The sequence below is a fragment of the Paralichthys olivaceus genome, chromosome 11 (genome assembly GCF_024713975.1).
Source record: "Paralichthys olivaceus isolate ysfri-2021 chromosome 11, ASM2471397v2, whole genome shotgun sequence".
Classification (NCBI taxonomy): Eukaryota; Metazoa; Chordata; class Actinopteri; order Pleuronectiformes; family Paralichthyidae; genus Paralichthys; species Paralichthys olivaceus.
In genome coordinates, this window is record NC_091103.1 from 12,318,121 (window position 1) to 12,338,373 (window position 20,253).

Below are 20,253 nucleotides of genomic sequence, written 5' to 3' on the forward strand. Positions count from 1 at the left end.
GAGTCGGTTCATTTAGGCTTTGTTCACGTTCATGAATCCATGTGGACACATTTTCCCACACTATAAGACATGGCGGCCTCTGTCATGCCCGACCCCTCCTGCTTTTTGTGAACAGCTGTGTGTGGTGGACGCTGCAGCTCTTTCACGCAGTGGGCTGGAGCGTGAAGCAGGGAGGAGACTCTGTGCTCTCAGGAATGTGGGGAGGACACAGCTCTGCCCCGTCCTCAACACGCTTTATCTGCAAGACTTCAATTAAAGCAGCAGTCTGTGGCTCGTTTGAGGAGGTCAGGTCCGATTTAATTAGAAACATGTTGTTTTGGTTACCAGGTAACCTCCTAAAGTTAGTGCTGAGACCACCAACAATCATCTGGTGCCTGGTGAACCGGTCTATAGGCAAATGTTTCCAGTGAAGTAACACATGCTGCCCCCTAATGTAAAAACCCAAAGCTTTGGTTCTGCAGAGACTAAAAGCCTCATATCCTGGCTTTGTTTCCACCAAATGATAAAGTGTGTATCAATACACATTTCAGAGAAGATTTTCCACAACATTTAGGAACCTCACTCCGGGGATTTGCTTTTATTTAGTCTCAAGAGTATTCAACACAGATGTGAAGTGATGGGAACCTTCTCTGTGGTTTTTGTGGACACGGGGTCTCTTGTCCCCATTGCAACTGTTGTCACAAAGTTAAAACACATTGAAATAAGTGAAACAAAAGGTCAGATAGTGAATGAACATTCAAAGCTTGAATCCTTTGTTGATAAAGACAACATTAAACTTAAGTTGAATTTTAAAACGCACTCACTATAACTCAGTGCTGTGACCTTAAGCTTTTCCCCAAACCAAGACGAACTAGACTGACACTCAAGAGCACAAGGCCCAACAGTCCACTTACATTCAAGCCACACCATGTTGCACAAAAAAAGGAAAAACAAGTACTTTTAATTTGTGACACAAAAACAAAAGTTGAACTTTTTTCAAATTAAAATGATCAATTGCGCTAATATCATTTGTGTGTGTAATTTTTTCAAGGTTGGTAAATCATGTTCTTCATTCAGTGTATGCCTGATGTTGTTCATCAAGATCTCTGCAACTTTTTTTTTTAGATATTCACAAGAAAGTAAAAAAAAACACCCATTACCTACAATACTAAATAAAGGGCAGCACTGTTGTGTTGTTAAAATAATATCTACAGTTCCAAAGGTTTTCTGATCTGCTCTGGTGAACAGGAGTGTTGGTGTAGAGTTTAGTGATGTTTGATTCTAGATCATTTGTGTGTTGGGCCATTCAGTTTGGTGACACATAAAGTTGGCCCAAATTTCTTTTCTCAGGCCGCTTCAGTGGTACAGGTTAGTCTGTGGCGCCCTCTAGCGGCAGGGAGGAGTGGTGTGTCTCGCTCCCTGCCTGTCTCGGGTCTGCAGCGGGGAAGTGTTCTGGATGTGAGGGGCGGTGCTGGACTCTCACACCCGCAGGCCTGTGGATGTGGAGCGGGCCGAGGTGAGAGGAGGAGGAGGCGGAGACGGACAGAGATGATGCCGCCCAGACGCGTCTGATTTTGGGGGGATGAAAAGTCAAAGTGAGCTCAGCTCGGACCGGAGCGGAGGAACAGGGAGAGCGGGCGGGAGGACGCAGACACCGGCCGGTGTGAGGACAGACACACGGACACAGACGGAGCTGAGGGAGGACGGCTCCTCGTCTCTCTGACACACCGAGGCTCGGGTGAGAAGTCGGGGCAGCTGCCTGACCCGGAGCCGGGGGGCAACATGGTTGTGTCGCTGCGGAGCTGGGTCGCCAACGAGGGAGGAAAACATTTGATCCTGGTGAGAATAAAGTTTGACCAAAGTTTTTCAAACTGCTCTCCAACATTTTACTGTTCATGTATTCATCTGATGTACCAGATGATAAGTTTAAATACTTTTTCTGAAGAGAACTTTTGTTCTCAGGAAAAATCACAAAATGATGTCATGGATCAGTGATCCTGATCAATAGTGAGTTTAATGTTGATTCATTAATATTGTGTATAAATGCAAACTACTGCAAACTGTATATTATAGAATAATGATCAAATGCAGTGGTAGTGAACTACATGCTGTACATGCTGTGCTGCTTATTGATCTCTCTCTCTCTCTCTCTCTCTCTCTTTGTGTGTGTGTGTGTGTGTGTGTGTGTGTGTGTGTGTGTGTGTGTGTGTGTGTGTGTATGTGTGTAGATGCTGTGGTTGGCAGCAAACACCTGGCTCTTCCTCAGGACCTTCCTGCTCTATTCCACTGGACATCAGTATCACTACCTGTACGAGATGCTCGGGGTGAGACCTGACACACAAACACACAGCCCTAAATACTTTTATCATTCACCTCATATGTGTTAATACTTCCAATCACTGTTGCATCCTGATAAAAGTGAAACACGAACACAATGGCTTCCTTTAAGTGAAAGGTTGAAAAATTGAGGCCTTTTTGTAACATCTGTTGTTTGTTACCTGAACTCCCACACATCACATCATGTAAAGCTTTTACACAGCCATGACACCGAAAGTCTCCCTGTCTTCAAACCTGAATGAATTAGTAGGAAAATTAGTGAAAAATAGCAGTTCAGAAATTTGGATATCAATGTAAAAATGTACAGGTAGCGTGATTACCATTTGTAGCACAGAAACAAACTAGTTTTCCAGTGTTGGCATCCTCATATATCTTGTAGTGTGAATCCAAATGCTTTTTAGTGGCTGCGCAGACAAACAACAATGCAACTGGAGGTTTCCGTCAGCACGGTTTCAAAATGTTGAAAAAACTAGCTGCTGTTTTCAACAGCTTCAAAGATTTCCATGAATATCTCGGAAACAAGATGTGAGCTGCATGCTCATCTGTCAAACACAACTTTAATGAGTCTGAGTTATGACTGTAAACTCTGTGACAGCAATTAGGTGTGTGTGTGTGTGTGTGTGCTCTGACTCTTGGATCAGCTAATAGTGACATGAGCCTGGGCACACACACACACACACATACACACACACACACACACTCACTCACACACTGGGTCAGGAATTTGATTCTTGCTAACCCACATAAGTGTTGGTGTAATTATTGTCACAAGTTCATGTTGTTGTGTGTTTGTTGCAGAGAAAGTCTTCCTTGTCTTGGGATACACAACAAACAGGAAATACACTGACAACACCGTCCGATCAGACAGTTTGGCTTTCTTCTGCTTTGCACCAGCTGGTTCCTCTGTCATGTTAAAGATCTCAGTTTGCATCATGTTGCTCTCTGTAAGAAAGATTATGCCAAAACTACAGAGCCACTTCCCATGGAATTTTGTGGAAGAGCGGGGCCATGACCTCAAGTAGAATCCATGACATTTTTAATCAGATCCAGATAAACTGGTGGATCCATGATGTTTTTCAATATCATTAACATTGTGTTAACCTTGATGGAAGTGTGTTCTGAACACCCTTCTATACCTCTGCTGAGGAATTTATGTGTTCATCTGTTTTTGTTTGTTTCTTTGTTTTTCTATTAGTTAGCAGGATTATGCAAAAAGGACTGGACAGATTACCATGAGCCTTGGTGGAAGCTTGTGGTATAGGTCAGGGAGGAAGCTGTTAAATGTTGGTGTGGATCCAGATCCAGGAATTTTTGTTCACTTTCTCCGATATTGTGAGAGAATCAGTTTTACAACATTTTTGTTTATATCTCTGAGAATTCATGAATCTTGGTTAAAATAATCTCAGACATGATTAAAACCATGATATCAGTGTGGGAACTGTGCGGTAGCTTGATTTTCAGTATGCGCTCTACTGCCTACTGTTTTTTAATGTGTTAGCCATTTAAATTCTTCTCTGTAACCTGAGATCACTGTGATCTGCTTCATTATTAGATACTTGCCTTGGGCCTAAATCTAGCACAATGATGTCCTCAGTCTTTTTAATATTGTGTTGTGGATGTGGTGATTCTCTAATAAGTATCTTCTTAAAACAACCTGCGAGCATTAGAAGCAGGTGTAGGAGACAATGTGGAGTATGTTGCAGTACTTGGTAAACAGCTTTAAACGATGAGCTGACACTATGAGAATCAAACAGAGGAAACAATTTGTGCAGCGATGAATTAGAGGCAAAATTTAGATGAGGCTGCAAACGCCATGTGTGAGCTATTCATGCACTGCCTGTACAGTGGGAGGCACGGGGGAGAGAGGGGCAAGTGTGGGCACGCCGCTGGCTTTGACTGAATGCCTTGCCAGAGGGCTTAAGTTTATGTGTGTGTGTGTTAGAGAGCGAGAGAGTGTGAATGTGTGTGCACACATGTAAGACAGAGATGTATTTCAAAGCTTTAATTCTACCGAAGGGGATTTAGATTTAACTTCAAAAAGCATCTTGTCTTGTTCACCTGTATGTTTCAGTGTGTGTGTGTGTATGTGTGTGTGTCTGTGTGTGTGTGTGTGTGTGTGTGTGTGTGTGTGTGTGTGTGTCTGCGATGTGTGAGTGTGTCTGCGATGTGTGAGTGTGTCTGCGATGTGTGTGTGTGTGTCTGCGATGTGTTGGGGATGTACAGAAAGCAGGATATCAGATCTCTTGCCTGTGGCTTTTGCCGTCAGCTGCTTTTCTTTGTGAAGCTGTGAAGAGTGAACGTGTATGTGGGAAGTTTTAAAAGGCTAAATGTATCAGACGCTTTAAGTGCACTGGTGTTAACCTGGACTCACTATATGTAGATTCTAACTTTGACCTGCGTGCTGCATGAAGTTAGACGTTTGTTTCTGTGTTGACATGGAGCTGGTGCTTCTGCATGTTTTAAAACAGCCCACTTCTAAAAAATGTTTTTGGGGACGTATCATATATGAGTCTAGATTTCAGTTTTTTATTTCTTCAGGGGGAGAGCAATATTCCATTCCTTTGTCTCTCGCATGGTGAAACTTGGTGCTGCTTCATTGTACACTTTAGTTTAAGGTCTCCTTTTGGTTACTGGAGTTTTCCGTCTTCAGGCTTTGACATCTCTCTCAAAGTGAATGTGCACACAGCTGTATGTTTGGGATCACATCCGTGGCTCTCTGGGGGTAACTGGATAGGAGGGATTTACTGGAGCTGCCTGAAGACTTGAGTTGAGATTAGTTAGTTGGATATTAGTTAGCCTAAATTTGACAAGTTGTAGCTGTGCGTATAATTGATATTTTTTTAGCTAACTTCTTGGATTGTGGTGCATCGCTTTGAGCTTACCACCACTTGAACCCATTGATTTTGGGTGGAATATCCCTTAAAAGGTCAGAATACAGCTTCACACATGAGCTGTCTGTCTCGCCCTGTTCCTCTGAGCTATACACCTTCATCTCCAGTGTGTTTCACTTCCTGAGACGTAATCGGAAGCGACGGCACTGGCAGTGCACACAAAGGCTGCCAAGAAAGTGTTTAAATGTGCAGAGTTTAGCAGATGCCAAAGTACATCGAGCGTTAAAAAAAAAAAAAGAAGCTTTTATTTTACCTGTCGCTTTAGATTTCTAAAGCCAGATCACATGGCTGACATCCGGTCCATGTGACTTCAAATACACTGCCCACTTTACAAAACAACAATTTGTATAATTTAGATTTTTACACAAAGTGAAAACATTTCTTTGAGGGTTAGTTTATGGCAATTTCCTTCATATATATTATATATATATATATATATATTTACTGGCCAATATCAGTATTGGCAATGGCCCCAACAAGCCATGTTTGTCAGACTTCCTTTTGTTTGTAATGAACTGTTCATTAATGTATTGATTTGTATTCAAAGGCAAAGTCCCAGTGGAGAGCTGCCTAAAAGAAACTGGTTCTTGGCCCTCCACACTGAACAAAGATTTAGTTTTAAATGTCTCTGCAGCAGGAAGTCATGCCTCAAGGCCTCAGTGCTCACACTGAATAGTCTTAATCTGAATAGGAACAGCTCAAAAGTGTCTTAATCTGCCAGACCCTTCTCACTTTACATCTGCTGAATCAGGTCCCATTGCAGCAACCTGCCTCACAATGTGTGTGTCTATATCTGTGTGTGTCTCCCAGCTCGGTCTGTGCATCAGCAGGGCGTCTGCGTCGGTGCTGAACCTGAACTGCAGCTTGGTGCTCTTGCCCATGTGTCGCTCACTGCTCACCTTTGTTCGAGGAACACACACTGTAAGTAAAGGAAAGAACGGAGTGAAGGATACGTGGAAAATGAGTTGTGTGTCTTGGTTTCCATGAATGCATGACTTAACCTTGTTACACACACATGCTCGTGCAGGTATCGAGCAGAAAGACGCGCAGACTGCTGGACAAGAGCAAGACCTTTCATGTGGCCTGTGGAGTCACCATCTGCATCTTCTCTGGTAAAGCTGACACAGCAGCTCACATATTTATGTATCAGTGTTTAAAGTGTGTGTGTGTGTTTTAACTGGGGATAAATGAACCGGCTGTGATGCCCCTCCAGCTGGTCTCGTGTGTTTTTGCTGTCCAGCTGTGTGTGTGTGTGCGTGTGTTTCCCAAGATGATCTGCTCATGACATCATGGGAGCTCCTCGCAGCTGCGTGTCTGCTGTGTCTCCAGTTTACAGGCTTCTTCCTTTTATTCATCAAGTCTGTGAGCAGGTTTTTGTTTTTGTTTCTTTTCGGGGTTGCCTGGCTCATATCATTGTTTTTACAGTAACACAAGGCTCAGGAAAAAAGATGAAGGCAAGTGAAATCAGCACTACTATGTACAACACTATTCTGTGTACTTCTCCTCTGCAGTGATCTGCCCCAAGTATTGTATCGTATCGTAGAGGTCCTCAAACTGTTAAGGAGCAATGCTGTTATAGTAGCTGATGGGATCCGGGATGCAAAAAAATATGTTTTCAGGGTACCCAAGGTGCTTTACAGAGAGAAAACAAAAGAAACCAACACAAGATAATAATACTGATGGTTGGCTGAATACTGATGATTGGCTGAGGCTAGAGTCCATAAGCTGTGGTGAACAGGTGGGTTTTCATGAGTTTCCTCTGGGTGTCCAGAGATGGGGCATTGCGGATGTGAGATGGGAAAGAGTTCCAGAGGGTGGGGGCCGCCACGCTGAACGCTCTGTCACCAAAAGTTCGCAGGCTGGTGCAAAAGAGGGTTCTCCCCTTCATAACACAGTTCTTGCACGCTCAAAAGTTTTGATTTTAGACAGAGACATCTGATGTAGAGTAAAGCAGTGCTGCAGCATGTGCAGAGGACTCGCATGATTGATTTCACAGGTGCACGACAATGATTTGGTGTTGCATTTCCATAAAACACTATAAAAGAATGGTCAAGATTTGTGTAGCAGTTGTCCTGACTTTAGTGTGGATCAAGCTTAAAAAACACGAGTGATAGGAACAGGTATTTTGTTACATGGTGTCTTAAACTTCATGCGCTTTGTTTGCAACACAAGCTCTATGTTATGAATTTATACCACGCTCCTCCAGAGGATATCCACTCGATAGTTGTTGAGATATTTTAGTCTGAATGGATCGACTGACACTGCCACACAGCTGATAGAACGAAAGAAAAGCAAAGACTGCAAGACATGACATCTGTTCTTCACTATTATATCATATGTCAAGCTTAATCCATCTTTCGTCAGTAGCTTCTCACACACACACACACACACACACACACACACACACACACACACACACACACACACACACACACAGTCTGACCTTAACCATAGCAGCTACATGTGTAAACCCTATTGTTAAAACGTGTCTTAAAATGTAAAGATTTATGTTGTGATGTTCCCATAGGGAAGACAGGTCCCAGTAATGCCACTGCAGATGTAGGTCCCCACAACGCCAGTAGTACTTATCGCACACACACACACAGTCTTTACACATACATGCCTCTTTGTCATAATCTAATAGCGGAACGCTGAAGTTCTGAGACAACAAACGACAATGACAACAGGGAGTTAGTGGGGAAGGAAGTGAGACCCAGGTTCAGAGAAGACAGAGAAAGAGAGGGAGGGGGAAGAGAGGGGTGGGAAGCAGTGGGAGTGAGAAAGGATGTGAGGGAGAGAAAAGGACCCTTGTGTCTCATGATTACAGCCCCTAATTCCATCAGCTGTCCAAGGGCTGCGTGGTTAGCCTGTGATGTCAGGGACGTGTGTGTGAGTGTGTGTGTGCGTGCATGTGTCAGTGAGTCAGGAGGGTGTTTTGCTGACTTTCTGCTGAATGGACAAAGAAATGTCTGTATGAGTGTTCGCTGAGTTTATTTTGACCTAAACAATCGGGTGCGTGTCTGTTTGAAGTGGTGTGTTACCTGCTGGTGTCTCCGCAATTAAGCGTGTGTTTTAAGTCACCCTTTCTTTTTGTGTGCAATCCGCCTCTCGTCCCTTCTGCAGTTGTGCACGTGTCTGCCCACTTGGTGAACGTCATGAACTTCAGTGTGAGGTACTCGGACGACTTTCCTGCTCTCAATTTGGCTCGCCACAGAGGAGAGGTGAGACACATAGCCACGTGGTGTTTGTACACTACAAGATCTAACTCAAGTCGTTTGTACACGTGAGGAAAAACGTACACAAAGTTCAAAAAATCTCCTTACTCTTGAGCGAGGGTAGTCTACCATAAATGTCCTCAGACTACAGTCAATTGATACCCTCTCTAGTAGAGGGGGGAACTTAGTGAAGAATGTCACCTGTCATGTGCTGGATTGAAGCCTGCAGACTGATTACTCTCCCCGGTACACAGTTGGCACAGTTGGTTACTTAGACGTGGAAGATGCACTAACCACTCTCCCTTTTATTCCTTTTCCTCTCCAGGATCCAAAGCTGATCATCTTGACCACAAGTAAGAAAGACAACTCACTCTTATACAGCATTGCATATAAATTTACACTGTATATCCCTTTCTTTCTCTCTCTTTGTATATCTTCTCTTTATTTGCTGTTTTCCCAGTTAGGATAAATCCTTGTAGAAATTAAAACAGCCTCATTCAGTATATCGTGTAACCTGGATGGATAAATCCCCCATTGCAGATGGATACATGTATGTTTCCTGGGACATTAATTCACTGCTCTCTTATTGGCTTATTCTCTTTAAGTCCCAGGAGTCACTGGTGTCCTGTTGGTTCTCATCCTCTTCCTGATGTTCATGTCCTCCTCCTCCTGCGTACGGTAGGTCAACTAAACCACCGTCCTCCATCTTAATCACAAAAGTTTAATGGGTTTGCTTTGTGTTGTGTCACAGATGTGTTATGTGGATACATTTTGGCGAAAGCTGCAAGCAGCAGTGTTTTACACATGACCATTATAAAGTTTTCCTGAGTGCCCTCTTGTCAAATGTCCGAGTGAGCCCGTGTGAGAATACAGAAAGAAAATTCACAGCTAGTGAGTGGGCGTGTCAATGAGATTTTTTAACAAAAGACCAACGCAATCCTGAAAAAAACGGGAAGACTATGAATATCTCAGGATGAAAAAGAAGTGATACACATGGAAGAAGTTGTCAAATTGGAGACACGATGAGATCCGAGCTTTCGACATTAAGGGCTGGCGCCGGTGTCAAAGTGCTGTAAACAAAAATAAGTGATTCCCAATTATTTAAATGTATACGTCATGTCCTGCCTCCTGCAAGTTCTACCCCTCGCCGGAATTTTCCGGAAACTTTCCTGTTGTGAACACGTCTGACCAAGACAATCTCTTTCTTCATTTTTCATGTGTGGAAGGCAAACTTGGCAACACGTGTCCGGATCCAATTTTTTGTTCATGCCTGAAAACACTGCAGACAGTTCAGTTCTTGAAACACAGAGACAGTTATTAATTCTCTAAATACAGCCAGAGCTCTTGCGCTTGAATAGACGTGTCTCTGCATTTGTCTCTGTCCCTCTGTGTCCCTGTGTGTTTGTGAGATGAAGACAGGGAGATGGAGACCATAAGGAGACATGCTAACTGTGCTCTGTTACAGAGCAAATCCACACTAAGTGTTTCACTCTCAGCTCTGTCATTACTCAGGTCATGGTGGGTCAACCACTCTGTGTGAGTGTGTGTGTGTGTGTGTCTGTGTGTGTGTGTGTGTGTGTGTGCGCGCTCTTCTTGCTTCCCTCACTAATTGAACAGAGGATAAGAGGCTTTTCCAGACCACTTAAGGCTTTAGATAAGAGTTTGGGTGAGTGGCTGGGGAGGTGGGATGATGGCTGCAGCAGAGCGGAGGAATACCCACCTAATAAGTCCCATGTGATCCCCTGATATTAACACACATTAATGTGCACAGGGTTCTTAACATATAGAGTTTTACCATTTAACATCATAACCAATTATATTCGTATGTGAGATGTGGCTGAGGAGGTAGAGAGGGCCGTCCACCAACCAGAAGATCGGTGGTTTGATCCCTGGCTCCTCCAGTCTAGTGTCTGGTGTCCTTGGTCCATACACACGTCTTTCTAATACTTACAACTCCTCCACTGTGGTAACTTACAGTATCTCTGAAAGTTCATAATTAAGTTCATAATTATTGTTGTTAACAAAAAACAGATAATTGATGAAGATGATTTTCATTTGTTTACCCACATGTTTCCCACCCGTCCTTAAAATACAGGAAACTATGTAAGAAAAATGCAAATAGTTTGACACAATGGTCAGGAATGTAAGTAATAAAATGTTTATGTGTAATGCACCACATATAATGATGGTCTTAAAATGATCATAAAAAGAAGATTACTCTGGTTTGGTTTCTTGGAAGCAAGGCAGCTCATTTGTCATGTATTTCTGTAGGTTGTAGTTGTAAAGGTGAAGTGTTGTACACATTTTTTCCAAACAAGTTGTAAAAGTTTGTATTCTTCATAATTCTGCTTTGATTATAAATATGGAACTACAGTATAAACCAAGATGTTACCAAAGTTGATTTTGAGAAAATGACCTAACAGGAAGTGAACGCTGGTCTTTTAGATGATTTAACGTGAATGCTGCCGCTCAGCCCGGCACAGAAACAGGATCTACTCAAAGAAAACAAACATGAAAGAAGCTGCGGTCAAAGAGGAAGAATACAGGGTCTGATGATGTTCATTGTTTGTAGTGTTTATGGGGGGGGGTCATTGTGTGTAATGACCCCTTTAATATTGACCTCTGGTGTCCTGCTTACTCAGGCTCTGAGCTTCTGAACAAGCTCCGACCTTTCTTCTTTTGTGCTCTTTGTGTTTCTCTTGTACGTCTGTTTCCATCATGTTCATATGACAAAGTTTTTATTCCTCTTTGACTCATTGCATTCATTTATTTTCTCTTTTTAAACATCCCAGGTTTCATTTAGAAGTAATAGTTTGTTATGTCGTGATTTTTTTTTCTCAGGGTGTCCAACTATGAGATCTTCTGGTACACACACAACCTCTTCATCGTCTTCTACATCATCCTCATGGTGCACATGGTCGGGTAGGTCTCGCGTCTCAGTCCGCTGATGGCAGCACTAAATCTGTGTGTCTGAGTGTGTATGTGGCTTTATCCCTGTAGGAGTCGCCAAGTTGTTCTGCATTGTCGGTACAGTTTGTCCCCGTCTTATCAACCACCTACAGAGGATGAGATAAGAATTTAGCTTCACCTGTGTAAGTCAGCAAATCTCCGACTCCCACTGACAGCTGGAGACATCTCTAACTCTCCTGCAGCAACTTCAACCTGACAAACTCATGTTTTCCTCAGCAGCCACAATATGGATCCTTTTGTACAAACAGGTTTCATTTTATAAAATTCACTTCATGCCACTTTTTCAACACAGCAATGTCCTTTTCCTTTTTTGTGTGAAATCATTAGGATTTTATTTCACTTTTGCTGACAGTCCATCAACCATAGTCCTGTTGCTTCAGTGCTGTAGTGTGATAGATACAGTGTGGATAAATTGTACTATAACAGGAAGCTGTACTTTTATTGTTAGTGCAGTGCCTGTTCTAAACCCCCCGTTTACTTGGTGGTAATGCTGGTGACAAGCAACTCTTATAAAAAATTACTGTAAAATAAAAAAAACCAACACCAACTGAAGTCCAACTTTGATTTTTTCCAACAGTGGAGCTCTGAAGTATCAGACCAACATCGAGACCCACCCTCCTGGCTGCCTCCGAGCCAATCAGAGCAACACCGGGCAGCACGACAAGGAGCTGGAGCAGGGTGAAGATGAGGAGAGGAGATGCAGAGAGGAGGCTCACTTCCAACCTCACTACCCCCAGGTCTGTGTGTGTGTGGGCATCTATTACGTGTACCCTGGCATTGACGTTTATTTTTGTTTGGGCTGAAAGAAAAGTTGTCTGTGCTGCAGTGGGTGTGTAAGTGTTGTTCACGTGTGCTGCGTGTTTGCGAAGTGTCAGGAGGGTTTTATTAGAGGTGTAGAGCTGTAAGGGAGGAGTAGACATCCTCTCTACATCAAGGCCTGTGTTTGTGTGTGTTTCTTCCTGCGTGTGTGATTATGTGTTTGCACGTGGTTGTTAAGCAACGAGCTGGTTCCATAAAATCCCTCTTATACCCGGTTGTGCTTCCCAGGCTTTACTGGAGCTGTGAGCAATTAGTCTGCGGCAGGTAACTGGAGAAACAAATCCCACACACTGAGAGAGGGTGTGAGATAGAGTCAGCATTAAGTCTCTCATAGGTTGGCTGATTTGGCAAATATGAGCCTTTCACAGATATAACGGTATCAAAGTTTATGTTCACGTCACTCAGTAGAGCACATATCTCCACCAAGGCCCAACAGTCTCCTTATGAAACCTCATTTAGATTCACTACATCCAGACTCTTATTTGGACCTGCACCAAATTGCTCACACTCATAAAAACTTTTCTGATTTTTAAAAATCAAGATCCATGAATTATTCTCTGAGAAATCAAAGAAAATGTTTAAAAGGAGAAGAAGAAGATGTGGAGGCTCTCAGGTTGGGATGATGATCAGGTTTGTGTGTTATTTAGTGCTGCGTTGTGTCTCCATGTGTGTTCAGACGTGGCTGTGGGTGTCCGGTCCTCTCTGTCTCTACTGTGCGGAGCGTTTCTACCGCTACATCAGGGGCAGTGACCCCGTTACCGTGGTGACAGTCAACAGGCATCCATGTGATGTCATTGAGTTGCGGATGCTAAAGAAAAACTTCAAAGCTCGTCCTGGGCAGGTGAGAGGACATGGCGAGGATTTATCTCCAAACAGGATTTTGCTGCAACTCAGTTGTACTTCATTCTTTCATCCTTTTTTATTCATCGCCCCCTCTTTTTCTGCCCTCTCTCTCTTCCTCCATCTCTCTCTTTTTCTCAGTATATTCTTCTCAACTGTCCAGGTGTCTCTTCGTTTGAGAACCATCCCTTCACCCTAACGACGGTAAGACTTAATGTAACCCACCAAGTTGCTGCAACACATTCCTCACTCATGACACAGTGTACACACACACACACACACACACACACACACACACACACACACACACATGTTTTTACAGTTTCTTAAACGCGCCCCCCCCTCCAACAAAGAACATGCAGTTCTTTGTCTCAACATCCTGCCCCCTCCACTGTCAGCAGACACTTGATTGACAGCTGGCTCATCCAGTAATATTCAGTTTCACATTGTTTATTGATGTTTGCAGATTTTAGTCCAGATTGTATGAGGCTGAATCCGAAGATAAAGAAACAACTTTCTGCCTCGACAGCACACAGGGATTCACACACACACACACTCGCTCACAAAGAGTCACACACACACACAAATACTTTGTGCATGCCTGCGCCTGGTGTGTTATGGAGCTTTGAGGAGGAGGGTAGAGAATCACCCTGACAGAGAGCAGACAGACCCCTGAGGCTAATAATGCCGTCTGCCAACAGGAAGGCTCTGTCTGTGTGCATGTGTGTGTGCATACGCATTGTAAAATAAATGAAAAAGGCGTCTGTGCCTCTTGTACTGGTTGGAATTGTGCACGTGTGTGTGTTTCGCTGTGACTCATTGTCTGCTCTCTAACTCCTCGCAGTGTCCCACAAAGAACAAGAAAACTTTTGGCATCCATCTCCGAGTCGTGGGAGACTGGACTGGTGGGTTCATACAAACACGTGCAGAGACCCCACACAAACACACAAACACGCGCACACACACACAGACACACACAGACACACACACACACAGAAACGCACACACACATACATAGGTTTACATGTGCAGAAACGTTACCATAAAAGCCGACTCTCACTGACTCATATTAGTCGACAGGAAGGAAGTCATTTTGTTTTGTCCTCCTCTTCATTCTCTCTCCTCTCTGGGGAGGATGCTTTTCTGATAATCTACATTTTGTGTGTGTGTGTGTGTCTTTATCTCGTGGTCAGCATGGTTCCCACTGTTTTATTGTCATGTTGCAAATCTGGATTTGCCATGAGTTAACTCGTGCACACAGTCAATCAGTTATAAAGACAATAAACAGCACATACACTCTACATGCACATACAGTATGTCAGAGAAAAAGGAAAAGTTAATCATTTAATAAAAAGTAACCATTGTTTCACACTTGCCCTGTGGAAGGAAGTTGTCACCCTTTCAGGAGATTTAGACTAATGCAAGAATGTTTCCACTTGCTACTGTACACACACACACACACACACACACACACACACACACACACACACACACACACACACACACACACACACACACACACACACACACACACTCTCTCTCTCAAAGCACAGGAAGGGAATTCAATTTGTTTTTGTTGGCCCTTTACTGTGCCATGAAAACATGGAGCAAGGAAATGTTGGAGAACACTGAACTGGAGTGTATAGAAACGACCTCTGAGTATATATAGTCGTGGTATTAGACATAATACTTACAATATTTATGAAACTTGTTGTTCTATGGAATAAGACCATAGACTTAATATAAGTCATGATATTTCAACCCACTTTTATAGCATCAAATGAGAGAACAGATGGACAAACATCGATGTGAAGGCGCATCATTCATCGTTCTTCCATCTGTATCTATAGTCTATAGATAAGACCAGTGATTTTATTACCTCCTCTCCTCTCCTCAGAGCGGTTCACACAGCTGCTGCTCCCTCAGCCGAGAGCAGACTTGGAGATCCTTCCCATGGTGCATCAGAGGCGATACCCCAAGTACATTTCTGTCTGTCTCTCTCTGTGTCTGTGACTGTGTGAGTGATGTGGCTGATTCCTCATGAAAGCTTAGAATCACACAGGGGTCAGAGGTTCTGACCTCCTGACCTCTGACCCCTGTGCTCTTCCTGCTGTTTGTTTGAGGGAGAGAGATAGAGGGAGATAGGGAGAGGGAGATGTGGGTTCAGAGAGGATGAGTGTTTGTTTTGTGAAAGTAACCCAGAGCCCCCCTCTCTCTGTTAGGTGGGCCAAGGTGTACAACTGTGTTCAAATACAGTTAGAGAAGAATGGGTTAATTTCATTTTACTGATATTCTGCAACTTCTGGATATCTATATTTTGTTTATTACTTTAATTATCACCACTAATATTCTTTTTTAAAAATGTCTTTCAAAATAAAGGTTCTAATCCAGGATAATCAATACCTTAATTCCCCCGTGGAGGAAATGATTATTGCAGTATATAGTTTTCAGGTTTGATAAATAGTTGAGATGCATTGTAGATTAGATGTAAGCAGATTTAAGAGTTTATTCATGTGTTTGTCAGTACATATAATATCCTGTGGACATTCAGAATCACAGCACTGTAAAACATTTGTAATAACACTAAACATATTAATTATCATAGGAGAAATTACAATACTACTAATAAACACTCAAAGCCTCTGCCTCTCTCTCCTCAGACACCAAACATTTCCTGAGCTCAGTTTGGATTTCCATGCATCGTATTGTCTGATTGATTTCACATGTGTATGTTCTGTGTACTTGTGTGTATTTGTGAGAAGTGTGTGTTTTGTTTTACAAGTGTTTGAGCAGCTGTTGTAGATACGATGGGTGTTTGTGTGTGTTAGGGGATCCCATCGTCTGTACACATGCACACGCACGCACACACGCACACACACACACACACACACACACACACACACACACACACACACACACACACACACACACACATACAGACTGTGGGATCTCAGATGCAGGATGTTTATCTGTGTATGTATATCTGACACTGGGGGGGGGGGCAGCTATAAATATATGTTTGCATATTTTTCCAGTTTGGGGTCTAATCTGCTTCTGTGGTTTTTGTCCATATTGTTTGCTCAGGCTCTACGTGGACGGCCCATTTGGAAGTCCATCAGAGGAAGTGTTCAACTACGACGTCAGTGTGTGTGTTGCTGGTGGAATAGGAGTCACACCGTTTGCCTGCGTGCTGCATGCTCTGCTGTGAGTTACGAACAAAAATACCACATACTGAAAAATCATGAAGGTACTTGACATCTTCACCTTTTTTCTCCCTGCTGCACACTCAGTGATGGCTGGGAGGGTTTCAGGTTGCAGAGGTTGTACTTTGTTTGGGTCTGCAGAGAGCTTCAGTCCTTCTACTGGTTTGCTGAGCTGCTGTGTGCCCTTCATCACAAGGTCAGAATAAACCCAGCAGGCAATAGCCCACGTGTTACATTAATTAAAACATGGGAATTCATCTGCGGTTAATAATTAGAGTTTGGACACTGATTGAAAAGCACGTACAGTTTTTGATTGCTTTGAAATCAGCACTTGGCCAGAACACTCACTGTCTGAGAGGACTTCAGTAGTTCACTTGAAAATATCTGTGCCTTCCCTGGTTACTGTTCATTCAGAAAATAAAGGTGAAGCTATTTTATCAGTAAACATAATCAACTTGCCATCAGCTAATAGGGCTACTAGTATACCCATCATGCTTGTATGTAAATATACAAATCTATTAAACAATATAAATGTAATGATATTAGTCAAATGAAAAAAATTAACAGTCAAGGTCTTGGAGTAAAGACCATTCCCGTTTTGTGGCTGTTTGTAATTTTACACCTTATATTTCAAGAAACTGAAATAAATGTTGCTGTTTATCTTCAATGTTTTTTTTAACTAAATCAGTATCGACACCAATAAACACTGAACTTTCCTTGTCATTTAGCTTTGGAAGGAAAACAGACCAGACTACTTTAATCTGAAACTGTACGTCAGCCGGACAGACAGTCTGCAGGTAGGTGTGGACAAGACCCCAACTCACACACACACACACACACACACACACACACACTAGTCTATGATGTACTCCAGCCTCCTCTCACAGTCTAGAGACATGATGGTTGGGGTCAGATTCTAAATTCACAGTAAGTGTGAGTGTAAGAACTTTGTCCACTAGAGGGCAGTACATGACAGAGGGAGCGAGAGAGTCCAGTGCATTGAAGATGACATGATCACATATATGAAAATATATGAAAACATATTAGGACCATTAAGCTAAAAAAAAATTTTGTCACCATGAAAAGTATAGTATGTAATATGAGTATAATACAGGATGTAATAATACCCTGAGAGCGTATTTATGATCTAAACTGTCACACTGTTGCACGGTGCGAAGACAAACAATGAATATGTAACACATATGTAAAACCACATGTCTGTGATGAATGTGAGGCTTATCACCACAAACTGAACCACCACAGAATCACATTCAACATGGTGTGGTTTTCTCTTACACCATGTTTATGTTTCATGTTACATTTTCACTGATTTCTCAGAATAATTCATATTTCGTGATGAATAAGGAATTTTCCTATATCCTCACACATGACTGTAAATGCCACTATATACTGTATTATGTATATAATGTATACTACATTAATGTGTGAGGATATATAATAAAGGGACTGTTGGTCCTTAATACAAAAAACTAAACAACAGAAATGTGATCAGCTTCCTGTGGGAATATTAAGCAGAAGCTCAGTTGAACGTAATGGTGGCTGATGGATCTTTAAGGCAAGTTTCAGTAGAGGACTGAAACCTGACCTTCAATCTGCTGAGAGCATGAATGTTTAGGGTGTTCATTTAGACCTGGTTTCATTTAATTGTTTTTAGGGATTTAAATTTTTTTCCCATGTCTCCCATCATTTTTTTTCCAGAGCATGTCTGAGGAGAAGTACCGCCCCCTCACCTCCAGGCTGCTGGTTGGACGACCCAGGTGGAAGTTGCTGTTTGATGAGATTGGGAGGACCAATAAGAAGTGAGTAGCGTGAGAACGTAGAATGTTTGTTTCTGTCAAACTGATGAATTGTGAACATCCCACACCATTACCGTCTTCTTCCATGGTTTCAGTAAGCGAGTGGGGGTTTTCTGCTGTGGACCGAGGGGCATCTCCAGGACTCTCCACAGATTATGTAACTCAAGCCGATCCTCTGGAACAATCTTTGAATTCAACAAGGAATCATTCAGCTGATTTAACTTTGGGATGGATTTTATACATTTTTTTAAAAGTACATTTCCGAAGAACTTTGGACAATCGTGGTCAAATTTTGTGCATGTCCAAGAAAAGAAACAGACGGTATTTATATTTCATACGTCTCCTTGTCACTGCTCACTAAAGGCCCGGGAGCAGAAGACGTTACCATGTAGCACAAGCTTGTGTCTGCAGGCTGAAATGACCCATGACCGAGAGCTCCACAAGCTTCTACTTCAGCCTCTGATCCGATCAAACCACTGAGACGAGCTGAGGAGAACAGCTCCTGATGATCTGTTTTTCCACGTCTGCTGCTGGTTCTATCTTTTCCCCCACTGTGGAGTAAATCTGTTCACTCATGCTGAAGTCTAATCTGAAAAAACGTCAACAAACACATGGAGACTACAGGAGTTCATCTTTCAGGGAACCAGGGACCAGAAAAACAATTTTTTTATCCAGAGAAATAGTTACCAAACCAAAGGAGTGGAACCACAAGACAAATCAAATAAGCAAAAAACTGTTTTAGATTAACGATCAACCTCATCCATCGTCCATTTAAAAACCAAACTCGCCCCCGAGCAGCTCTACTGACCAAAGTCCTCAGGCTGTAGAGAGACATGTTAATACAGACACAAGCTGTTACGTTAAATTCTAAAAGACTGAGTTTTACGAACTGAGACCATAAGGAGAAGTCTCTTTTTACTTTGCATTGAAAAACCACTGCTCCCATGAGTCTTAGCCTTTGGCACACTGTCACCATGAAAGGTATATTTGATGACAGATCCTTGAAAATGGACAGAAAACCATGTGATGTCTTTCATGTGAGAACAAAAGCTCTGAGAATATAGGGGAGCTCTGTGTGTCCCTCTCAGGGAGCAGGATTTGTAGTTTCTGAGCTGGGAGACAAGTTTCTGATTGGTTAATAACACTGTCACTCATCAGGATCTGAGATTAAAGAAGTGGAAACGAAGCACAGACAGCCGACACTTGATAAAGTCTTTGTTTTCATCCTGTTTGATTTGCTGTTGTACTAAAGCAAACCTGCACAACTACACCTCAAGCCAGTACTTTAAGTTTGTTATTTTTTGGAATTTATTTATATTTCTTACAAGTTATTTAACATGTGAAAATCTTCTGATGTGTATTTCCACAAAATACTTTGACATATCTCAATGGAGTATGGATAAAAAATAAATGAGGAACAGTACATATTAGTAGCTTTAGGAGTTTAGGAGTCAATCAACCTCTTGATATTTCAAATTTTGTGATTGAAAGAAAAAAAAACTCTCAATATGTAACTAGCATTTTAAATCAAAATGTTTTTAGATGTTGAATTGTCTATGTTCAGCATTGTCTTTTTTTAAAGAACAAGCCCAAATCAGAAATAAAAGATTTTCTATTTATTACATTTTGAATATTTGTGCATAATTAATTACTACTGCTGATCCTGTTATGTAATTCATAGTTACAAGCATTTACTCAAGAAACAATTGTCTTCTGACAATAAAAAAAAAAATACTGTTTACAACGTCTCTAGCTAACTAAGCCTTTGCTAAATTTATGAAACTAAAAAAACTTGTTTCTGTTTGAAGTTGCCAGAAACCATGAAATCGATGTTTGACAAACCAGAAAAACAAAGTGAACATTTCTACTAAACCAACAAATGAATAAAATCACAGGAAACTTGGATCAAGTCTGATTTTAATGCAGCATTTACAAAATCCTGATTCATCTTCATTATCATGATACATATTGTGAGTATGCTGCGCTCCTTTAGCACCAGTGCTAACACACGAGAGTGTGTTGTCGGTTTGGTCAGTTTTTTCAGAATTTTGCACTGAAAGACATCAACTGATTAAAAGTATGTTTTTTGGGACTCAGATTTCAGGCCCGGTCTCAGATACATGAATGTAAAGAGAATATCATGGGTCAAAGTTCAACAAAGTTAAACTCTACGTGAAATCAC

The 20,253-nt window shown here is 42.1% G+C and overlaps 1 protein-coding gene across 1 annotated transcript; it reads left to right on the forward strand.

The window, feature by feature from the left end:
* Nucleotides 1-659: 659 nt before the first annotated feature.
* LOC109634604 (NADPH oxidase 4) lies at nucleotides 660-19,446 on the forward strand. Its single transcript, XM_020095228.2, has 18 exons — nucleotides 660-1,818; nucleotides 2,208-2,303; nucleotides 6,018-6,128; nucleotides 6,235-6,319; nucleotides 8,331-8,428; nucleotides 8,748-8,775; nucleotides 9,028-9,100; nucleotides 11,264-11,344; nucleotides 11,970-12,129; nucleotides 12,888-13,052; nucleotides 13,193-13,255; nucleotides 13,896-13,956; nucleotides 14,949-15,030; nucleotides 16,136-16,255; nucleotides 16,342-16,450; nucleotides 16,983-17,051; nucleotides 17,974-18,074; nucleotides 18,167-19,446. The coding sequence occupies exons 1-18, from the start codon at nucleotides 1,762-1,764 to the stop codon at nucleotides 18,285-18,287; spliced, it is 1,680 nt and encodes a 559-aa protein (XP_019950787.1). The 5' UTR covers nucleotides 660-1,761; the 3' UTR covers nucleotides 18,288-19,446.
* Nucleotides 19,447-20,253: the final 807 nt, after the last annotated feature.

Bases quoted from the DNA above. Each gene is read 5' to 3' on its own strand.
- LOC109634604 (XM_020095228.2), top strand. From the start codon at position 1,762: ATGGTTGTGTCGCTGCGGAGCTGGGTCGCCAACGAGGGAGGAAAACAT. The intron at 15,031-16,135 runs GTACATTTCTGT...TTGTTTGCTCAG, and splicing joins CATCAGAGGCGATACCCCAA to GCTCTACGTGGACGGCCCAT. The intron at 16,451-16,982 runs GTCAGAATAAAC...CTTGTCATTTAG, and splicing joins TGTGTGCCCTTCATCACAAG to CTTTGGAAGGAAAACAGACC.